The 22,784-nt window shown below is 48.6% G+C and overlaps 1 protein-coding gene across 14 annotated transcripts in view; it reads left to right on the top strand.

Moving 5' to 3' along the window:
• ZFHX3 (zinc finger homeobox 3) overlaps positions 1–22,784 on the top strand; it is a gene marked incomplete at its 3' end in the record, with an annotated part of 1,354,624 nt that overhangs the window by 1,240,469 nt on the left and 91,371 nt on the right. For all 14 annotated transcript variants that reach the window (XR_013825252.1, XM_079907054.1, XM_079907056.1 and 11 more), the window contains one exon: positions 7,314–7,545. Coding sequence is in view for 13 of the 14 variants with exons in the window: in XM_079907054.1 (XP_079763180.1) it covers positions 7,314–7,545 (232 nt within the window). The remainder of the gene's footprint in view (positions 1–7,313; positions 7,546–22,784) is intronic.

The raw sequence follows: 22,784 nt of genomic DNA, 5'->3' as shown, positions 1-22,784 counted from the left end.
AGGTAGCACAGAGGGAGGGTTTTCCCTGGCCTGCCCTAATCCAGAGTTCGCCTTAAACCACCGTTATGACAACAGTGTGACATGGAGCTGAATGAGGACCAGCTTGAGTAGCATATATATGGCGGCCTTCGTTGTGTGTGGGGACTTACACCTGTGAGAGCTGGAAAGGAGCGTGAGGGAAGAAGCACATCTTAATGAACTCACTGTTGCCAGTGCCCTGAGTCGTGGGTAGTTCCTGGAGGATTAGTCAGTTTGATGTTAGCCTTGTGGGACCCGCTTGATTGTCTTCCCCACCACATACCTCCGTTGCTTCCAGGTTTACGTAGATACTCATTTGACCGTCGTGGAAACTAGCCCTTATTTGGCTTGAGACCTCAGGCTCCGATGGGCCCTTTCCTTAGGGAGGACTCCTGTACCCCTTATCAGCTTCCTCTCTATGTATAGTTATGCCACACTCCTTTCTGGAGGTTTCCCGACAGAGGGAAATGAAACCTGTTAGGGATGGCATCAACATTCTGCAAGAGTCCATGCTTGGACTTTTCTAGAAAAGATTTCAAAGCCAAGGCCGCTACAACCTATAGATTGCAGATTTATGTTTTTTTTTTTTTCTAGAATTTACTATACTTCTCTCAAGGAACATTCATCTTGAGACTTTTGAATGAGGAAATATCACTCATGCCAGCGAAGAGATGCAGGGTTAGAAAGTCTTGACTGTGGCCTTGGAGCTCGGGTGCTGAGAGCGAACAGTCATGGCTTGTTCCAGGGCGTGAGGAGACTGGCCTAGAAACTAGAAAATAGGTCAGAGCAACGCAAATGGATTGATCTAAGGGAATATTTTTACTTCCTTTCACGTTCTCTTGTAAATGGTGGTTGGGGCTTATATCTTACGCCGTCTGCTGGGCTCCTGCCGTGAAATAGGACTAAATTAACAGGTGCCGAGGATGAGGGCATGAGTGGGTGAAAAGCCAACATGAAACAGAGAATACATATATATTTAGGTTGACCTTCCGGAAGCTTTCCTAAGAATGCGACATTAAATTTGGAACTGTAACACAACCCCTGATTAAAAAAATTAACCACCCCCGTTCTGGATTGCATTACACCTGAAACAATTTCTTTTTTAGGCATTCAAAGTGAATACCTGGGTCTCGGGAGTCTCGTGTTCAGCACCCCATGGTCATTGCAGTGTAGCTGGACAGCTGTGGACCTGGCCTCCAGCCCTGGGTTCCAGTCGCATTTCTTCCATGCTCTGTGGGACCTTGGGGGCAAGGAGTCACATGACTTCTTGGAGCTCTGGGTTTCTCCAAGGACAGGAGCCAAACGCTGCTCACGTCGGGGTGTCACGAGAAAATCAAAGGTGTGAAGGTGCTTCCTCAGCAGTAAATGCCGTGCACGGGTGTGATGGTGAATTAACACCTGCTTACTCCTTCCTTATTTCATCTTACTGGGTAATTAGCAGATTCACTCTGGACCCTCATCTTCCTGTTTCTTCTCACTGGAAGTGTTGGTGAGACTTTCATAGTCCTACCCCAAGCCCCGGGCTTGCTGTGGTTAAGTTTTTTCCCTCCAGAGGCCTGACGCACCAGCGACCTGTTCCACTGGGGACCTCTGTTTTATGGATCGAGAGGCTCTTCTACCTGCCCGTGCCGGGTTGCACCTCCGAGCACCACAGGTGTGTCAGGGGCCTTTTTGGACGCCCGCCGTGGGGCTTCTTCTCTGTGATGCAGGAGGTGTCTGGTCTGCCACTTGCCCGGAGGGATGCCTGGGAGCTGCTTTACCCCATCAGGGACCTTCAGCGTTTGCTTTGTCCTCCAAGTGCAGTTGCGTTGTACCCATGGGAGAATGTGGTGAGCGGGGTGGGCGTTTGTGTGTTCATTCTAACAGTTATTATTCCCCGAGGAACCTTCATTTGTGAATCGTGTTGTTTTCATTTGTGAGTGTGTGTGTGTGTGTGTGTGTCAGAGTGTACTTTGTCCATTTCTCCTTTAAAGGGGAGGCTTTGACAGAACCTGATCAATATTTTGCATTCCATGCATGAAGAACCAGATGTTAGAAGTTTCCTATTGTTGAGGAGGAGGGAGCCGGGGCCCCTCCAGATTTATAGAAATCGATGTCCTCTGACAGAACTTGGTTAGTTTTCCTGGGAAACAAGTAACAGGAACACATTTTTTTGATTTTCACGATGAATTATTTTCTAACAAGAGCCCTCTTTTCGTCTCTTTGACTTTCATTCGTTGGCCAGGGTGGACGAGCCCAACATGTCAGTGGGGTGGGATGCCACAAATATCGCGGGCTGGCTCCTTTCCTTTCTTTTTTAATTATTAATTTGCTTTTTGCACTCGGCCTCACGTGCCAGGCCTGTTATTCAAGGCGCCTCTTGTTGTATCGAGGTCTTTTCTTTTCCAAGTTCTTCCCTCGGAACCAGACCCAGAAGGGAAGACGTGGGACATTGGATGTTTCTGTGTCAGACGCACAGGAAGTGTCGCCTGCCAGCTAAACCAGGACAGGACGAGCATTTTAAACTATACATGCTCCGACAGGATCAGACAGATGGACAGGAAAGGTCCCTGACCAGTGCGCGGGAGCCCCGTCGCTCATTTCCAGCACAGGTGCTGCCCACCTAGTGTGTGTGAATCCAGTTCCCACTCGATTGCTGTGAGGACAGTCTGTTTTCTGCCACATAGTGGTCAGTTGGAGAAGTTGGAGTTTGTTGGGCTCTTTCTCTGTTTCCATTTATGAGTCACACTGGATACTTATTCCCTTCTTGTGGGTCCTTGTACTTCTCTGAGCTTTCAGGAAATAAATCCTCTTGCCACGTGTAGAAGTTTCTTTTGGTGGAAACAACGGTACACTTGCAGTTCATATAACCCGGCGTTTTGCAGGCACTTGAAAAAACAGCAGTGAGATTGGGGGAAAACAAGGAAACCCTAGGTGGTTCAGTGTTCGAGGTTGTAGGAGAGGCTGGCTGGACCGAGTGAGTTTGGTTGGACCTCGGTTGCCAGTCTTCTTTAGCTGGGTAGTTCTCCCTTTCTTGATTTACTAGTTGGTCCTGCTTCTTCATTGTTCATTGGTAGGTAGGTGTTGATTTTTCTTGAGTGAGCCAGTGATTTTCACCGGTCCAGCTGGAGGGTGTATTCTCACAATGGTATTCACACTAAAGGGATGCCTTCCTTATATCCCTTGGCCTGTCTGCAAGTCACCACCATCACTGCCTTATTACCTGCAGGGTCATGCCCTAGGGTAGGGCATAGTCTGTATGTGTGTGTGTGTTTGTGTGTGTGTGTGTGCGTGTGTGTTTACATAGTGTCTCATGTGTTGTAGATGCTTAGAATTGAACCAAAACCAAACCCTGCCTGATGGGCTCAGTGGCCAGTTTTCTTTGGGTCCACGTGTAGCACACTAACCACAGTTGAAGTTATTGTTCTGTTTTCTTTTTTCAACTGCACACCTGACCCGATAGAGGTGAACAGTTAAGAATGTTGAGCACAGAGTAAAGAAATAAATGGAAAAAGGCAAACAAGACCTGGGTCCTCCTTCCCAAGGATGGGCAACCTTTGTGAGGGGGAGAGTGTTGGGGGAGTCCAGTATCTGCGTGGGAGAAGAATTTCCTGCCTGCAGAGGAGAGCAAGAACTCTGAAAGGAGGCAGACAGCTCCTCCGCTGAGTCTTCCACTGGGATTTGTGCCTTGGTGGATTCTCCGTATATTACAGTGAATTTAATTAAATACATTGTGATCCCAATTGACGGTATTCTAATTAGCTGGGACAGGAAAAATCATTCTCCCTCTTTCTCCAAATGAAAACATCTACTCTCTTCTGCAGGGAAAGCATGTCCTTGGCTGACTGGCTTGCCCCGTGGAGTCCTCATCGGCCTCTGCAGCCCCATCCCCTCCTGCTGCGTCTTATTAGGCAGGTTGCAAGGGTGGAATTCTGGGGATGGGCCAGGGCATCTTGGGAGGGAGAGGGTGCCTGGCCAACAAGGTCAGGGCATTGACCCACTCAAGGCCTGGGAAATGACCAGATGGTGTGGAGAAGTCATAGAAGTCAGGACCCAGGACGCTGCTGCTCGCTTTGGGCCCCCGTTTGCTGGAGATGGGACAGCCTGAGAATTACCGAGCTTACGAGATGTGGTGAGAACAGGAGCTGTGACATGCAGGTAGACCTCAAGAGACTCCAGTTGTGAGTGGAAGTTTGGGTTGGGTATAACCTTTATAAGCAGGTGTTTCCTAGGATGGAGAAATAGTTTATTCTGGACTTTTGTGTGTATGTCTTGGAGAATGAACTTGGAGTGCAAAAGCAAGCTTGGAAGTTTGAATCACGCCTCTGTGCAAGTCTCTCAGAGAGGACCCTAAATGTTCCCTGCACTGGGATCAGTGGGAAAGGCCGGGGCTCTGTTTTCCGCATTTCCTTGTATTCTTTTCTCTACCATTTGTAGCATGTAACCGTTTCCCTTCCAAAATGGTTCTCACATGGCAGACAGAAGAATTCCTGGTGGCAGTAGAGATTGCCGCTGCCCACCATGAGTCAAGTGTAGTGGTTTGGGGACATCATCCTTATACAATTATTTTTTAAACAGGAGTCCCCAGTTTCATGTTTATTTTAGTTCAGGGTTTATGCAGCCCTGTCACCCAGGAACCCATGGATTTGAGGACAAAATACATCTGACATCTGACAACTCCCATCCAACACTTTTTGGCCATGTTATCCTCTCTTCTGGCTCAGAGACTAGAAACCCCAGCTGTTTGGAAAAGAACCCTCACATCCATATTAAAATTTTATGTTTAAGATTCAGAGCTTTAGTGCAAGGAAGTCCTGTTTCATGGGAAAGTAATGAGAACTTGGGGTTAGGGCTTTAATGGTACTTGCTCTGATTTCATAGTTTATGATACCACCAAAACCTCTCGACAGAACTTACTGCTGTAGATGCCATGGGTATTTTCCCTGCTATCTTTCATTCAGTCAGTTTTTGTTGAAACTTTAATGAATGTCATTCTTTTGGTCTTAGTGATCCAAGGCAGCAGTGTCTGGCTCCTGTACAAGTTTCCTCTTCCTCAATCCCAAGCCAAACCCTTGCTCCCAGGAATATCCTGGTGCAGTTTTTGGCTTTCGGGGGCCCCTGTGGAGAAGTCGGGGAGAAGGAACATGGACGAGCTCATCATTTTCCTTTCCACCTAGCCCATCAGACTCTCCTTCTTCCCAAGGTTGCAGCCTCCAGAAAACCTTGCTTTGGTGCTTTCCATTCTCCTGAAACCCTCTGTAAGGAGCCTTATGTCAGAGGCAGTAAATTGAAGATAAACGATTAAAAAAAAAAATCAGCTCAAATTTATTTCAAGAAAAGTCGCTTTATATTTTCAGTTGTTATAATTTGACAGTTAACACTGAGCTTGCTAGTTCTTCAAACTCCTTCTGGTTGTGAGTGTTCTAGGACAGCGATTACGGGGTCGGGGCAGGGAGGGAGGATATTGCTTTGTTCCAAGGCTCTGCACTTGAGTGTGTTACTCACCCATTTCGAGGACAGAAGGGATTGTTCTCTCTTGGTACCGGTGAAGCCCTTCACTCCGTTATCTGCAAGTTGGCCCCAGAGCAAAAGTGATTATAGTAGTGTAGCTTTTCTACAGCACTCTATTGTTGCATTCCTGTTTCCTCTTCCAACAAGGTCCAAACGTGCTTCTGGAATGTTCACACTTTTTCCGTGAACATAGGATGTGTGCGTGTGAGCACATGAGCCTCAGAGCCATGTCATCCAATGGGAAGTGCTGCCGGGGCCACTGTGGTATTTTCAGTATGAGGCAGAGTGCAGGACATTCTGACTCTTGTGCTTTCTGAGTGTCTCACCGCATAACGTGGACGAGAAAGATATCCAAGCAGGACCAGAAACAGTTATCAGGCGTGGGCATCAACTAGAACAAGTGTGGGCAGAAACGAGAGGGGCCGGACAAGGAAGTGCTGAGGCATTTATCGTGCGCTCTGTGTAGTTAGTCCCTTGGGTCAGGCTCTGGGGACTAGAGGTGGGGCTGAGGGTGAGGAGAAAGAAGGAAGGACAGGTGGAAACATGAGCCCGTAAAATACATGATCTGAATTTCCTCCTCCGAAAGGACGCTGGGGGACGTGAGACCCCGCTTCTCGTTCTCTCTCCCACTAACTAGCTGGGTTACCTTGGGTCAACCACTTAAACTTTTTGGAATTGTTTCTCCTGCTTTATGTGCACCCGATAGAAAGGTTCCCTCTTCCCCTAAAACGAATCATTTGAAATGAAGGAGGCGGCCTTCCTATACCAGGAGCGTGTCAGTTCCCTAATTGCTAATAAAAAGGGTCCACAGCTTTCAGCATATTCTCAGAGGCCCCGAAAGGATGTGAACGTTGTGCCTGGATAATCTTGAGGCCTTCTCCTAAATGCAGAAGTCTGGGCTCTGCTAGCTGTTTCCATGGCCTCCACTGTCTTGCGCCCCGGACTTTAGTCCTGTGTGTGCCTGCTTTCTGCCAGCTCTGGGGCTTCCGTGTTCTGAAATCAGAGCACTGTGTTGACACAAACACAACACCGACTGTAATTTTGACCATCTGAGCACTAAGCCAGATGACCTTGAGCTGTTGACAGGGAAACTAGTCTGGAGAAATTTACTTTTCTGTCTTTTTTTTTTTTTAAGCCAGGGGAAAACCTAATTTTGGGTTCTCCTAATAGTCTGTAGTTCTAAATACAAAAACTTGAGTCATCTTTCTTGTGAAGTAGCCAAACAGCAGCTTTGCCTCTGTGTTACTGACCTGAGATTCTCTACAGGTAAGGTGACTATGTGGGCCATCCCCTGAAACAGGGGCTGGTCACTTTTTCCATAAGGGGCCAGATAATAAGATTTTAGGCTTTGCAGGCCAAACAGTCTCTATCGCAACTGTGGAACTCTGGTGTTGAGAGAGCAGTCATAGACAATACACAAATTAACCGATGTGGCTGTGTTCCCATAAAACCCTATTTACAGAAATAGGCAGCAGGGTGGATTGGCCTGTGGGCCATAGCTTGCCGACCCCTGTTCTAAATAAAGCAGGACGCTTTGGAGAGTGGAAGGAGGAACCTTTAATTATTGTGCCGGGAAGACCAGTTTTATACTGGGAGGGTCGGATCCGTCAGCGTTTTCAGCACTCTGACACGTGTGAGGGAGACGGGAACGAGGGTCAGCTTGCTCCCCTGTCCTCACAGAGTGCGGGGGAAGGACCCGCTGGGAAAACCAAGCAGCCCCCATAAGGGATCCTCGGGCTGCCGCCAGGGCATGGTGGGCTTGGAGTGGCTTAGCTGAGGCGTGTCCCTCTCTTTCGCCCCTGTAGCACCTGCAGCAGCACGAGAGCGGCGTGGAGGGCGAGAGCTGCTACTACCACTGCGTCCTGTGCAGCTACTCCACCAAGGCCAAGCTCAACCTCATCCAGCACGTGCGCTCCATGAAGCATCAGCGCAGCGAGAGCCTGCGCAAGCTGCAGCGGCTGCAGAAGGGCCTTCCGGAGGAGGATGACGACCTGGGGCAGATCTTCACCATCCGTAGGTGCCCCTCCACCGACCCCGGTGAGTGGTCTCGTGGGCATGGGCGGCCCCCCGAGGGCCTCGGCTCGGTGCAGCTGGCCGTCACGTCCATGTCTAGCCTCACAGCTGACCATTGTGTTCTGAAGGGACACGCAGGGATTGTTGCTTTTCCCATTTTTTAAAGGAACTTAGCACCACACTTTTCTTCAGGTGTCACAAGCCGCTGCCCAGGGAGCAAAAGCCAACAGACCGTGTTTTGTCCCCTCTCCCCACATTCTTCTGAAGTGCGCTCTAGATTCAGTTTTTTGGTTCAGATCGACATAAAGCAGACGCTAAGCTGTGTCTTGCTCAGTATTGAGAATGGGCGCTGTGTGACCTCGAGTCTGGTCGGTAAGAATGAACTTCAAAGAAGATCGAAACATGTGTTTGCTATAAACATTGCGATTGTATTTGAGAGCGACCCAGTTGTTCCTGGCTCAGTGCTGGCTGTTACTTCACAAAGAGGGTGGAGACCTTCCAGGGGAGCTCACCCCGCGCTTCCGCCTCCCACCCTGGCCTCTCAGCCGCCGTCCCCTTCTCCTTCCTTCCCCATGGGACTCTCACTCCCACTGGGACCTCACTCAGTAGAATCTCCCCCCTCTCTTATCTTTTTAGCCTTCCAGTCCCTTTCTCTCTGGTCGGGAGCACAGGACAGTCACCTGTCTCTTTAAAAACCATTTATGGTTAAAGCCCTCCCTTCATCCTGTGTCCCACTCTCTCTCTCCAACAGCATCTTCAGATTCTTGAAAGAGCACTCTGTGTTGGTCCATCTCCTGTTCACACGTCAGCCTATCATAGCCCGTTTCCTCCCGTCATCAAACCATCCTTGAGAAGGTCACCGCTGACTTCGGATTTTCCGAGCCCAGTGGCTACGTGCTGAGCCTTTTTCTTTCTGTGGTCTTTGAAATTGCTGCCCATTCCCTTCTGGAAGCGCCCCTCCCTGGACGTGTTTCTCTCCTGTCCTCCTGTTGCTCTGGACTGTCTTCCACGCCACCCCCCCACACCCCCGCCCCGCACCCCGGCTCGTGGCCCTCAGGCTGCCCTACGTGCCGTCATCACCTGGGCACTAGGCCTGGCCCTTGGCTCCCAGCCTCTTGAAACTTTGTCTCCTGGTGTTGGCACGTGTGCCCTTCAGACAGCTTCCTGGACCTCTCACGGGCGCCACCTCATACACGCTGGGCTCACAACTTCCCCTGCAGACCTCTTTCTCCTTCCGATGGCATGCTGTCGAATGACCTAGCCGGGCTGCAGACTCAGGCCTTTTGGTGTCTCCATCGCCTGCCGCGTCCTCTCGGCCTCTCACGTGTCGTGGCCATGTGGGGACTTTAATCCTAATATTATCATTCACGATTTTATGAAGTTTTTAAAGGCAAAAAGTTATATAAACGTTACTGTGAAAAATGGCATAGCCCCCGCCAGTCCCATTCCCCAGAGCATCACCTTTCAAGTTTAATTGTTCCTTTTGTTACTTATTTCCATATTTCTTAACGAGCTTCTACTACTATTTCTTGATCAAAAAAAATTTTTTTTGGTAAGTTGTACACATTATCTATTGGCTTTCGACTCCAGAAGATGTGGATTTTCCTGGTATGCCGTTGTGCAAGCTCACACACTCATACCACTCACACACATACCCTCCCATAATCCATGCACACTCTCTCATACACACACACACACAGACACGGTACCCACACACCCCAGCGCCCTACACACTAAGTCTTCCCCTCCCTTCATCGTCCATTATGCTTAAATAATAATTTGGGGGCATATTAATATTCAGTGTTTTCATTACTCTGACTCTATAAATATTAATCACAGCTGAGCCATGTCGAGTTTTATAATTTCATTTACCTTCTTGTACAACTTTTTTGTTTTCCCTGGTTTTCTAGGTACCTACGATTAATTCACGGCTGGCTCTCTGTCAGCATAGACATCTTCTCATCTCCGAAGGCTCTGCTGTATCGGTTTCTCTGTTAGCTTCATTTCCTCCTGGAGACATCCCTCCCGAGCCCTTATGGACCCCTCTGCCCATGGCTCTTGTCTCCGTCACCTGGCTGTAGCTTTGCTCCCTTTTTCCATATAAACGAAACCGGATTCTTCAGTGGTGGGATATACCAAAATTGGAGAATGCTTCCCCCCTGCTAGAGTAGATTATCACAGAGGAGGGGCCCGTCCTCCCGGCAGTCAGTCTGAAATGTTGCTTCGGGAAAGTACTGTGTGGGTACCAGGATGATTTTTGTCACCTCCAGGTCGCTGCAAGACTGACTGTGCCTTCCCATGTGTATGGTAAATGCCCCTTTGGGTTAAAGTTCAGTCTTAATCTCTGGGGCTTGTGCTTCGTGTCTGACCCCATGGCTCTGCATGTGAGCCAGGGACGGGGCCCAGCACCCCCAGACGTGCCAGTGCCATCTGGCTGTGGGAGTCCCTGCTCCCCACTGGGGCATTTTGGCCTGTTGGAGCCTGCCATTCCCCATTATTCTGCTATTAAGTCATTTCACAGGATTCTCTTTCCTCTGCCAATATACTCAGACCTATTTATTTCAGGGTTTAAAAATTTTTTTTTTTGCGAGCTCTGCACACATCATTGTTTCAATCTTCCGCTAAAAGCTGGTCCCTTTCGCCCCTCAATTCTTTCTTTCACTCTGCTCAGAATTCCCTTTTTATTAATGAGGTGCCCCAAACTAAATAGTGTACAGCTGCCATTTCACCCGGGGTCTATGGACTGGAACAAACAGTTCCCTGTTTTATAATGTAATACTTCTATTTATGCAGTCGCTCTGGAATTGCTTTCTTACACCATTGCCTTCTGGGTTTCTCTCATTTAATGCGTATTAGGGTTTTTTTTTTTCCTCCTCCCGAAGTGTATGAGCAACTTTAGTCTAGATGATAGACTTCCTTTCTGTATTTCAAAATCCTTTTGTATTGTCTTTGGCCTGGAGTCATGTTTTTGCTCTCCACCCACCTCCCTCCCAACCCTGCGCCCCTCCCACTCATACGCTCTAGCTCCGTTTATTTATACTCTTTACTAATGACAAAAGGGACAAATTATTAGACAATACTCATATTGGCATTAACAGTAACTCGGTTCCGTTTTAGAAACTCATTTAAGATAACTCATCTTATATATTTTAATATATCCTTTTCCCTCCCGCCGGGAATTGACTGTTAAAAACTTCTTGGAAGAACGTCTTCAAGAAAAGGGACGTTGTGGGCCTAGCAGAGTTAAGACATTGAAAGTCATCAGCTTCAAGTTTTGTAAACACAAACTTTATAAAATACAGGCATACCTCGTTTCACTGTGCTCCACATGCTTCATTCTTTTACAAATAGAAGGTTTGTGGCTGACCTGCATGGAGCAAGTCTGTGGGCCCCATTCTTCCAACAGCATTTGCTCACTTTGTGTGTCTGTGTCACGTTCTGGTAATTCTCGCAATATTTTAAACCCTCCACCAGCAAAAAATATTACAACCCCCCGAAGGCTCAGAGGATGGTTAACATTTTCTAGCAATAAAGTATTTTTTAATCAAGGTAGGTACATTTTTTAGACATCATGCTGTTGAACACTTACTAGACTACGGTATAGTGTAAATGTAACTTCTATGCGCCCCGAGAAACCACAGAATTCGTGTGATTCGCTTTATTGTAATACTCGATTTATCGCAATGCTCTGGAGCCGAACCTGCAGTATCTCTGAGGTATGCCTGTCTTCCCAGTTTTCTCCCCTGGAACGTAAGGATTGGGTCACTAATCTTCAGCTGGAAACATCATTCATGTAGCATAAGGTGGCCTCAGGGAATCTTTGGGCACCTTTCAGGAGCCCTGCCTGTTCTGACTCTAAGCCGCGTGTAAACGGTGGTGCTGTCTAGGGTTTTCGTTCCTGGTATTCTGTCATCATCTGGTTAAACGATGGTTTTCTCTCTCCTTTCCTTCCTTTTCTTTCCTCCTGTCTCGTCCACATACCAGAAAGTTTTACACAAAAGCCATCAGAAATAACTTCCTTTCCTTCTCTGAGCCCAGGACCTCAGACCCCAGTCTCCTGTTGCCTTCTGCAGGTGGCAGGGCTTCCCTTGCTGAGGCTGATGGAGTGGACTCTACCATGGATTCTTCCCAGTGGGTGACAGAAGTATCACTTCTTCAAATCTTACTTGTTAACTTAAGCCCACGTGTTTTCCAATCAGTCAGGCTTACCACGTAGCCTGCCAGCCCACGTGGAAGTGTAGAGAAGGAGAAATTGTGAAGGTCTCCTCTGCCCTTCAGAACTTGTGGCAGTGGCCAGGACTTACACCCACCATGGGCCCTCTAACCCCTTGAGAGGCCTCATGACCAGACGTAAAGCGTCTAGGTCCTGCCCTGCTGCACCAAAGGACTGAGTCTCGGTTGCTGACCATGTGCTGATAAGAAGTCCACCCTCCCTTACATGGTCCTGCTTGTGGGCAAGCTTCACCCTTACATCAGTGGGCAGGCTGAGTCCTGTATTATATTGTCTTTAACCGAGTGTGATGGGCTTCGTCCTTGCTACAGACATACATGCGCGCACGCACGCGTGCACACACACACACGGCCTTCCCACTTAAAAAAGCATGTCTTGGAGTTATACATCTCAGAGAAAAGAAAGTGACCAAACTAGATGAGGTTCACTGCATCCCCACATTTTTTGTGTGTGACCTGGCCTTTCAGTTCGTGGCTTGAGTGTATTTTCTGCAAGAGCAAATGTTCTCCTGACTTTGTTGGGATTTAGCCTTTCTGTTTCATCCCCACACACAGATAAAGGAAGAGAAAGCCTGTTGTTGTGGCCACACCCTGGGTTATATCTCCCAGTGCTGGCTTCGGCTGTTTGCTTCCCCTTAGTTGACCAGAAGCTCTTGAAAGATGGAAAGCTCTCGTAGGTGCATCGTGTGTAGGATCAGCTTCCCTGTTTGCTTATTAAAAAGGCATTTCTGGCTCCCGGGTGAAACTGTAGTTAATTTCACTCTATCAGTGCCCTGGGCTTCCAGAAGACAAGAGGTGCTTTGTGTTTCTGTCCTCAGCCTTCCTCTCCTTTTCCTCCTCCTGTTTCTCTTACCCTCGCCTTAACTACTTCTTTCACGGAGACGTCAACCTCTGAACATCGCACAGAAGTAATTTAGTGATTCTTCATTGAGCACCTACTGCGTGCGAGACTTTGAGTTGGGAGCACAGCTGCTGCTCTCCTCTCAGCTCTTGGTGTGGGTCCACTGCATAATACGCCAGCCCAGGCATCCGGGGCAACTGGACGGTGGCTCAGTTTACAGAGGGCGCGCTCATTCAGAGTTTAGGGGAATATTTTGCTTGGAGCGGAAGACGGCGGCCTCCTTCACTGACACATCTTTGGCGCTCAAGGTAGTGAATTCCTGGGGTCAGGGAGGCAGACACAGCTGGCCAAGTGATGATGTGGTTTTGGTGACAACCTTTACTGGAACACTCACCGGCTTCACTTGATGGGTTATTTTTTTGAACCAACTTCCAGGGAGTTCTGCTTAACTCCTACAGTTTAAGAGAATAAGAAAATGTACTGTTTTCCACTTTCTCATTTGTTTTTGTTTTGATTTTTCAAAATTGGCATAAGGCTGCCCTCTGAATATGAAGTGCATTTTTTTTTTTTGTAAATGGCTAAATTATATGCAATTTCAGTGTCATTCTTCTTATAGCACTAAAATATGTTGTGGCCAGTTCTGAAGCACTGTTTTCATGAAACCAGCACAGTTATGCTCTTTCCTTTTTCCTTTTGACTGTGTGTCTTGTCCATGGGGTTTGGGAAAAAGTAGGATAAAGTATTTCTAACTAGAAAAGTTAAATGGAAAAAGAATGTCAGAACAAATTGGGGTGACTGAAAATTTAAGCACTCAGGGAGGAGTAGAGAAAATATGACTGTATCTGTTTTAAATCCCTTCCCTGATGAAGGACTATTGGGATAGGATTGTGAATTTCAGTGTGCTTTTTTAGATAAAGGGACATCATTTTGTATCGACATGAAAAGAGAATATAATATTGTTAAATGAAAAATGGAGTTGACAGAGTAGGGTATAGTTTGACTCTAATTTTTTTAAAGCTTTTGAACTAACCATTCTAAGCGTAGTTTGTGATTGGCATATCTGGCTGTTTCATGGGTGGGATCTGAGTGTCAGGCACATGGCAAGAGCTCAGATAGTGGTGGAGCTCATTGACAGAGCTGTTAGCAAAATTGCTCACAGGAAACCAAGGGGTGAACCTTGGCTGTCTTTTGTTCATGGTGATAGTTTTCCGTTTGCCCGTATAAAGTATACGTCGTTTGATTACTGTCTGATTGGCTTGCGTTTTGCATCTACGTGAAGAGCACAGGAGTACTTCTTAGGGTGTATACTGCCTCGCTGTTTCGTTGGAACGGAGTCCCTGATTTGCCTTCGTTAGTCCTCTAACGATCTGCAGAGGTCAGCGCCAATTGCCTGCTCATTTACATTTGTAATTGTGATGGCTTCTGATTACGTATTCCTTGTTTTAGTCCTTCCTCTAAGTATATGCTAGTGTGTCCTCCCCTCCTCCCACACGTGTGTGCGTGCCTAGGCGTCCATGTGTGTGCATGCCTAGGCGTGCATGTGCACGCACACACAGAGGCACCCACACCCCAGGCCGGTGTAGAAGCTAAGGATCTGTCTCTCCATACAAAACAGCTTGGTAGTGATGGCACTGTCTTCCCTGGAACGCCAGAGTCTGTTATGAAGAGGCATCTTGGAGAGGCTGTTGCTTCTAAGCTAGGAATATAATGAAGCCAGAGTCAGGGAGATGACGTGGATACCAGGCAAGAAGTCCAAGAGCCGTTATCTAGGAGCTTTCTTGAACTGGGTAATTAAGGACAATTAAGGTTTTCTGCTTGCTCTCTGCAAAGTATGCTAATGATCTGGTGTGTTGGAAGGTGGACATGTGCGGGGTGCTGGTTCACTGCTGTCCCATGCTCCTGGTCTGGAGGGGTCCCTCTGGAGAGGATGTGACATCACCAGGATAGTCCTTGGGCAGTGGGTCCAGGGTCTACGACCTCCCACCTACTCTGTTTCCCTTCTGTCTTCTCCAGAAGAGACGAGCGTCTGCACCAAGACATTCCACCTTTTAGAAATTATCTGAGATCTGGCTGCAGTAGCCTGAGTTGCAGTGATTATCATTTATTCGCCCTTTGATACTCGGGATCCACCATTTACTAGTTGCTTTATTTTCATGGGAGGTTCAAAGCTGTCGAGGTTTTTTGGCTTTATTTCAGTATATAGCCCTGGAGCATACATTGCCTATATATCGGGCTGTATGTATGGCTAGACACTGCCTGCCGGTTAGCCCTGTCCTCAGTTGGGGGCTCTAGTTGTCTTGCATGCTGTCCCCTTGGGTAGGTAGCCACCCTGCGCTGCCCACTCTGAGAGGCGGCAACACTGTGGCTGCTCCCTTCCAGGGAGGGTGATACCAAGGGGCACAGCAAAAAGATAAAAGAAAAAAAGGCGCCGCTGATGGTAACTGGAATTAGGAGAGACTGGGGGTCCTTTTGGAGGGGGGATATTGAGGGTGAGCATTAGGGGTCTCCTGCTTAGGGCTGTGAGCATGTCAGAGAGCCCAGAAACACAGGGATCCCCAAGGGAGACAGAGAATGTCATGACACACCAAGTAGCACTTCAGTGAAACTTTTCTGCCAAGTCACCTTTGAAAGGGGTATCCAAGGAGCTTGAAAGTTTGCATCTTGACAGATGAACATGGGTAGCTAGCCAGTGAGTCGGTGTTTGCGCTGGGCTGGGGTTAGGGCTGTGCACCTGGATTTCATGTGGGTTGGGGATGGCGGTAGCAGGATGGGGCGGTCATCATCTACTGTCCTCCGCCACGTGGGCAGACCCTCATCCCAGCACTTCACGCCTCCTGTGTTGCCCAAATGTAGTTTTTCAAGAGAAAGGAAGATCTGTACTTGTTTTGCCTTTAGGAATGTCTAAAGAATCTATTTCTTGGGCTAGTTATATTAAACTTGTTCCTGACCTTGGCAGGGGGCCAGGGAAATAGAACATGCATCTGTCTCTTTGCTTACAGAAATAGCTCAAAGCCTTCTTCTCAGAGTTACAGATGTTAAGGAAGAAGCCCCTTCAAACTGTGACCCAATTAGGAGAATTATAATAGTCCCACGTGATTTTTTCAAACATTGACTAGCAGTGGAAAGTTTTCTGGCCTCCCAAATCAGAATAAGCACTGTCCGGAGTCCCCTGGTCGTTGGGTTTCTAGATCCCTTGAGAGCAGCAAGGAGGCTTCTCCAGATTCTCTGTCTGCCCGTTCTGCACGGCAGCCACAAGCCCCCTGTGGCTATTTAAGTTTAAATTAATTAAGGTTAAATAAAAATTTAAAATTCAGTCTCTCTTGTCATACTAGCCAAATTTCAAGTGCTTCTTAGTCACATGTGGTTCATGGCTACCTTGGTGGACAGAACAGATTTCTAGAACAGTTCGGAAGGTTCTGACGGACAGCGCTGGCCGGCTGTGAGGGCGCATGACACACTTACCCTGGCTTTGGGTTCCACTGGGATCCTGCAGGTCCAGGCTGGGTTTGGGCTGCACTTTCCAACTCTTTGGCTTCCGTTTTAAAGAATATGGTGCCTACCTGCCACCTGCTTTCTGCCGGGCTGCGTAGCGTGTGTTCTTTATTGCTTTCCCATTTCTCTTTTTGCTTTTTTTTTCCCCTCAGTTTTTCTCAGTATGGGAGAAATATGTTTTCAAATAGGCTCTTACTTTGGGTTTTGCCACTTTAGCCTAATCCATTAGCAGTTCTGAGGGAGCTGGGAAGGACTTTGTAAAGATGTATCCTTCAGAGTGGTTGTTAAAGGGCTTTGTGTAGTTTTTTTTTTTTTGTATAGTTTTTTTTTTATAGTTTTATACCTCAAGACTATATCTTGAGACCTTTTGTGTGTTTGTTAATAAAAAGAGCTATTTATTGCTTTTAAAAGATCCTTGACTTCTGCTCTAATTAGAATATTAAAAATTGGACAGTATGCGATTTTTCTTGGAACAGGCCTGCCTGTTGTTTTAACTCAGTTTTATCCGGATCTGTTGCCCTCTCATGAAGACACAAAAAGAATCTATGTGCTTTGCTCTCACCATTTTCCTTGGGTTAAAATCCTCTGCTTAGGACAGAGTTTGTCCTTTCAGACTGCCTTAGTGTGCTTAGAGCTGCCATAACAAAATACCATAGGCCGAGTACCTTAAACAACAGAACTTAATTTACTCCCAGTTCTGGAGGCTGGAAGTCCAAGGTGTTGGCAGGTTTTGTTTCTCCTGAGGCCACTTTCCTTGGCATACAGACGGCTGCTTCTCTTCTTCCATGGTCTTTGCTCTGTGCTCAGCCCTGTGTCTCTCTGTATGTCATAACGTCCTCTTCTTACAAGGACATCAGTCGGGGTGAGCCCTAATCCAATCTAACACTCATTTTTAACTTAATCACTGCCTTAAAGGTCTTTCTTCAAATACAGTCACATCTGAGGTGTTGGGGGTTAGAGCTTCAACATATGAATTTGTGGAACACATTTCAAGCCGTAACATTGACTCTCTGACCTCTGAGGCCAGTGTCTTGTTTCTTTATCTGTGGTCCTTTTGGATGTGGAAGGAGAGCAGGAGGTGGAGGTGGGCGCAGAGGCGGAGGGCGGTGGTGAGACCCTGGACGTGGCCCTCGCGCAGCATTGTCAGGACCTGCTGGTCCCTCCGTAGCTTCCTGCTCCCAGCCCTTGGTCCTCGGTCAGGGCCTTGGCCTGTGAAGGAAAAACAGAGCCAGCTTCTTGGAGAGGACTCCAGAGGAGTCCCCTTGTTAGATCAGGCAAGGGGTCAGAGTGCTGTGCCCACTGAGCTCGTCGAACCAGGAGTCTTTTCTCACCTGTCCTGACACAGCCTCTGCTCCAACCTTCCACTGATGGGCCCCAGGGGCACAGCCAGCCCCATGTGGGGATAGTGTCGTGCCTGTGAACCTTGGCAGTCTGCGCCTGGGCACAGCTTGCCCTTGTCGAGGGCTCTCCAGCAGGCTGTCACGTGTGAGGCTCTCGTGGGAGGATCTGTGGCAGCAGCGACTCCTCTCTTTTACCCACTGGTGCTTTCAAGGACAAGCACAGCTCCCTTGTGGATTTGTGGGTGGTGTTCAGTGGCCCTGTTTGGTTTTTGTCCTGGCTGGAGTGAGTGCCCACCCCCGCCCCCTAGACCTTTCCACCTTCTACGACCTGCTTTGGTAGAGAATTCTACATGGTGTCTATTGGTTGGGCTTCCATCCAAAGCATTTTTTCGGTTGCCGGAAGTACCTGAAGGACTCTGACTCCATGTGGTTTTTACCTTATCTGTGTCAAATCCTCCAGGATAAAGGCCCCAGTGTGTGAGTTTTCATCCTTTTCATTTCGGGCCCACCCCTCACATGTGTCCATAGGGCAGGTACATCCTCTTCCTCAACCCTCAGCTTTCCCAGATGCGAATCTGGGGTGCAGGTTTCACGGCCGACCTCCAGAAGGGCCTTCCTCTGCAAGAGTGTAAAGCAAGGCATGTTCACTGCTTCTCAGCCATCGTAGGTCTCAAGTCTCCAGGTTCCCCCCGTTCCAGACTGTGTGCTCAGTGCCACGTGTGACTAGGAGCTGCCGTGTTAGTGCAGACAGAAGGAAGAACGTCCTTCGGGACGTTCTCATGGGTGGTGCTGCTGTAGACAGAGGCTCAGGGCAGCGCTCTTCCCGTTGTGTCCTGCCTCCATCGTGTGGGCTGACGACCTCATCCAAGGGACGAGCAGTGCTTTGTCCCAGGGACAGGCTTCTTCGTATCCAGAAAGGAGTATAATCCACTGCCGGGTCCTCTCAGGGTAGAAATGAAGAAACCCGTCAGACAGGTGAGAGAAGGGGCAGCAATTATCTGTGACTCTCCAGCCAGCAGAGTTTAAGCCTTGGTCTTCTCCGAGAACTGGAAATGGTGTGCGCGGTTTTCCTAATATTCAAAACCCTTTTGTGATTTTCTTGTGTGAGTCAACCCAGGAAGGACTGAGAAACCACACAGAATGGAGAGGGCAGCCCTGCCCTGGTGGGCTTGGGTGGGAGTCTGTACCGGGAGCTGTGTGAGGCACTGAAGTGATGAGGGTGTGGCCCGGCCATGGACCAGGCAAGCTTGTGTCCGCCCCAGACATTTTCATGCTGATATTGCGGTAGATGTGAGCTGGAATTTGGGTTGGTGGGTCTTGAATTATTAACAAAACAATGAAGTGTGTGTAGGCAGTTAAATTTAGAACAAAATCAAAATTGGGGCCGTGATTTTTGACAAAGGGAGGGAAATGAGGTATCAGGAGGATGGGCAAGTGCTGAAGAGTTTGGAAATGAAGAGGCGAAGATGAGGCCCAAGTAGGGAAAAGGCAGTATCTGACTTGCCTTGCTTCTTTTTTTTTTTTTTTTTCTTTTTTGGCGGTACGCGGGCCTCTCACTGTTGTGGCCTCTCCCATTGCGGAGCACAGGCTCCGGATGCGCAGGCTCAGCGGCCATGGCTCACGGGCCCAGCCACTCCGGGCATGTGGGATCTTCCCGGACCGGGGCATGAACCCGTGTCCCCTGCACCGGCAGGCGGACTTTCAACCACTGCGCTGCCAGGGAAGCCCTGCCTTGCTTTAGAAGAGAACCACGGCAGGGGAAGAAGCGACTGGTTTGAGTCCAGAAGTGGAGCTCTTTAATCCTGCATGCATGGGCGTGTCCTTAGTATGGCCACACGCCACTCTAGGCTCTGGGAAAGCCGCCGGCAGGGAGAGAATGCAAAGTCTGGACTTTGCCCTCTAGTAAGGGGGAGACAGACAGCAGATAAACAAGTAGATGATGTCAGGTGTGCAAGGTGCTATAAATATAGAGCGAGGCGGGGCAGGGTGTTATATAAGGCGCTCCGGGGAGGTGACAGGTGACATCGGAGCTGAGCGGGAGCGGCCCTGGCAGAGGGCCCAGCAAGTGCGCAGCCCCTCGGCTGATTGGAGGAGCAGCGGAGAAGGCGGGCAGAGGGCTGGCAGGCTGGGAGCTGTGGTCCAAGCAGCCCGGTCCTGTGGACCCTGGCAGGATGCAGGGGGATTTGGAATTTGCTCCCATCAAGATGGGAAAGGTCAGAGCAGGGGAGTGACAGTGCAACTTCCACTATTCTGGTTACCATGGAAACTGACTTGCATGTCCACTGTCGTACAGATGTGAATTGTCTCCCTCCCCATCACCCCCAAGTAAAGGAGCCCCTCAGGCAGGGAGGAGAGGGGGCACCACAGGGTGCAGTCTCTGCAGGGTGCTTGTGAGCCAGGATGACCGCAAGTGGAAGGGGCTACGTTGACCTTGAACTGGGATCAGAGTAGCTCTTTGGAGTTCTCTGGTTTAGCCCAGGGGTCAGCGGTTTTTTCATAAAACAAAATCCACTTGTGGTGGGTCATCACGCAAGTGTGAAGCACAGGACAGACTCGTGTCCTTTGGACTCGAGGATGAGCTGTCTCTACTACAACATAAACACCATATGTGAAGAGTGAGAAACTGGCTCTGGTCGGGGTATGTGTTAGGATGACTAGAGCGAAGTAATAACCTTCCATCTCCTCCTGCCCTCTACCTTCTGATAGGCGTTCATATTCCACACAGCGTCTCGGTGTGTCAGAGGGTGATGTGTATTTCCTGGACAAGAATTCCATTTCACTAGTTAGTGTCATAATCCAGAAAGTGTGCAGTGCCCTAACACCTGTGTTCTCTTGGTGTCCCTGGTGCTGCGTGTCCAGAGGTCATTATCCCGTCCTGGGTGGCTGATGACCTCGCTCTGACTTGCGTGTCTAGCCAGCCTTTGACAGACAGGCCTGATCTAATTCTGCAGCCATTTTTTCTCTCCGTGGACATGTGTCCAGACCCCAGGCAGATCTGAAGACTTCCTTAGAACCCATAAGACCAGGAAGATTTGTGCCCTACTATACTGTTTTTTCCTGGGCTTGCTTTAATCAGGAATGCAGACTGGGGTGTGTGTGTATTTCCAGTAGATGGTGTGCAGGTGCAGGGCCTTCATTCCCTTCTATGAGGCAGTATTACACGGCTAAGTAAATTTAAAATGGGAAATAGTGATTCTTTTTCAATAACGGGGGTCACTCCTCCCCGCTCGCGGTCCTGGTCCCTTTGGGATTGTCAGGCTCGCATTGAAAGGGCCCTGGAGGGAAGGATGTTGGTATATATCCTGGATATTTGGAAAGAAAGTTTCAGCCACACCTGGCTGCCGTGTGTGAGGACAAATCTAATTTATTTTAAAAATCTGGCCACAGGCAGCCTTTTCTGTCTGTTTCTTTTGGGCAGGGAGGGGGGACCTGGATTGAAAAGCAGCAGTAAGCTATGGTTTGCATTTGTTTTCTTCCAGATTTGACCAGCCAGCAGAAGAGAGATTATCTCTAACGGATATGAAAGGTTTAATCATTTTAATTTTGTTTTTATTAAAGTTTATCATAACTTTTTCCCCCAACGTGCCCTGGTAGAACAGAGGGGAGAGAAGAGGAGGTAATATAAATACACACAAACCCCCAAGCACTTGGTTAATAAACTCTCTAAGGGGACGGCCACGTGGGGAGGAAGTGGCTGCGTGGCTGGGGACGGTGGTCTGACCGGGGCATGCCGTGACAACCCTGAAACGTGGCCGGCATCTCCCAAGCTTCCGAGCCCCCTCCAGCAGACACTTGCCATGGGGAGCTCTTGGTGTTCATTAAAGAGAGAGAGAGAGGAAGCTTCAACTCTTGTCTTACTTTATCATGGTTCTCAAATGGACTGGATCCCCAAGCCATTTCTAGCTATAAAGAAGCCTAAATTTATAGAGAATAATAGAATTTGCTTAGATTCTTCTACCCCTTATCATAACAATGAAATGTATGAACCTGGATATTCTGAAGACTTACTTTAGGTCAAAATCCCTGAGGTGTTGTGTGTGTTTTATGAAACAGCAAAGTCGGGATAAAAACAGTCTTTAGTTTGGGGGGTAGGAAAACTGTCCTATATACATGATGGTGAAACAGAGCAGGTAGGATCCTAGAGGAACGGGACTGTTGGCTAAGTTTCCGTTTAGGGCAATAAAAGAAGCTTGTTTCAAAGTGAATTGTCCCGAATCACCTGGGTGTGGACTGGAGTCACCCCTGGCGTCAGCTCAGTCTTCCCTCGCCTCTGTGACTGGAAAGCCCCATGGAGGCATGACTGTTTGGAATCCCATCACCTAGACCAGCTGGGATGTTGCACGGCCTGGGAATGATGAGATTGTGTTCACGCCTGTGTTCTCATCGAGGCTGGAAATTGGACTTGCACACTTCAGCCATTTTTTTAAAGCAGTGGGATGAAAGCATTGTCATCTCCTTAAACCTGACTTAAGCAGGTAGCTCACTTAACCTTAATACATACCAGTCTTGAAGTTCTGGGATACGTTCAGGCTTTACAGTACTTTCTCTGCCATTGTTGGGTGGTGGGTGGTTCATTAGTAGAGAAGCAGCTTTCCTAGTGGGGGCTGAGACTCCAGTTCCTCGAATCAAGCAGAAACTGCACTGAGGAGGGTTCGACCCAGCCGCTAGCATGAGTGAATGACCTGGCCCCTGGCAGGCCGTGTGGGCTGTCACATGCTCCATACAGGTTCCCTTGGGGCCTGCGGGCTTCCATGAGGAGCTGTGTTGGGTGGAAGGCTTCCCAAACCAAGTGTGTCTTCTGAGAAGGAAAGCCCGAGCCAGAGACTGTCCCAGGTTTGCAGGCACCTGTTGTGCCCAGCAGGCTGTGTCCAGGCAGGAGAGTGTCAGTGACAGCGCAGCAGCCTGTCACTTTGGAATTGTCTTATGAGAGTGACTCGAACCAGTGAGGGGCAGCTTTCGTGGTCACTGTCAGCTGGGGTTGTGTGAACAGTAGAAATGCACAAACGCAGGCCCGAGTCATTCCCTGCAGGCTCTTACCCACAGTTTAGGCAGCCCTCCATGAGAGGAGGAGAGACCTGGCTATTCCACAGAATTTCTAGTTTGTATGTGAGATCTTAGTCTCATATTTTCAAAGCTGTGTAGACTCTGAAGACAGTAGAAGGTGGGGAAACAAAAAGACATCTCTTCTTTTGTCTCACAGCATTCAGCTGTGAGTTGCAGAGGCACCCCAAGAGTACTTACATGAAGTAGGGGCTTCATGTTCCCTCACACAAGCAGACTTGGGAGGAGAGCAGTCAAGTGCAGGAGTGAAGGCCGCACAGGGTCAGCAGGGACCCTGCTTCCGCCCATCTTTCCACACA

Source organism: Stenella coeruleoalba (genome assembly GCF_951394435.1).
Source record: "Stenella coeruleoalba genome assembly, chromosome: 20".
NCBI lineage: Eukaryota > Metazoa > Chordata > Mammalia > Artiodactyla > Delphinidae > Stenella > Stenella coeruleoalba.
This window is presented reverse-complemented; position numbering and strand designations above follow the sequence as displayed.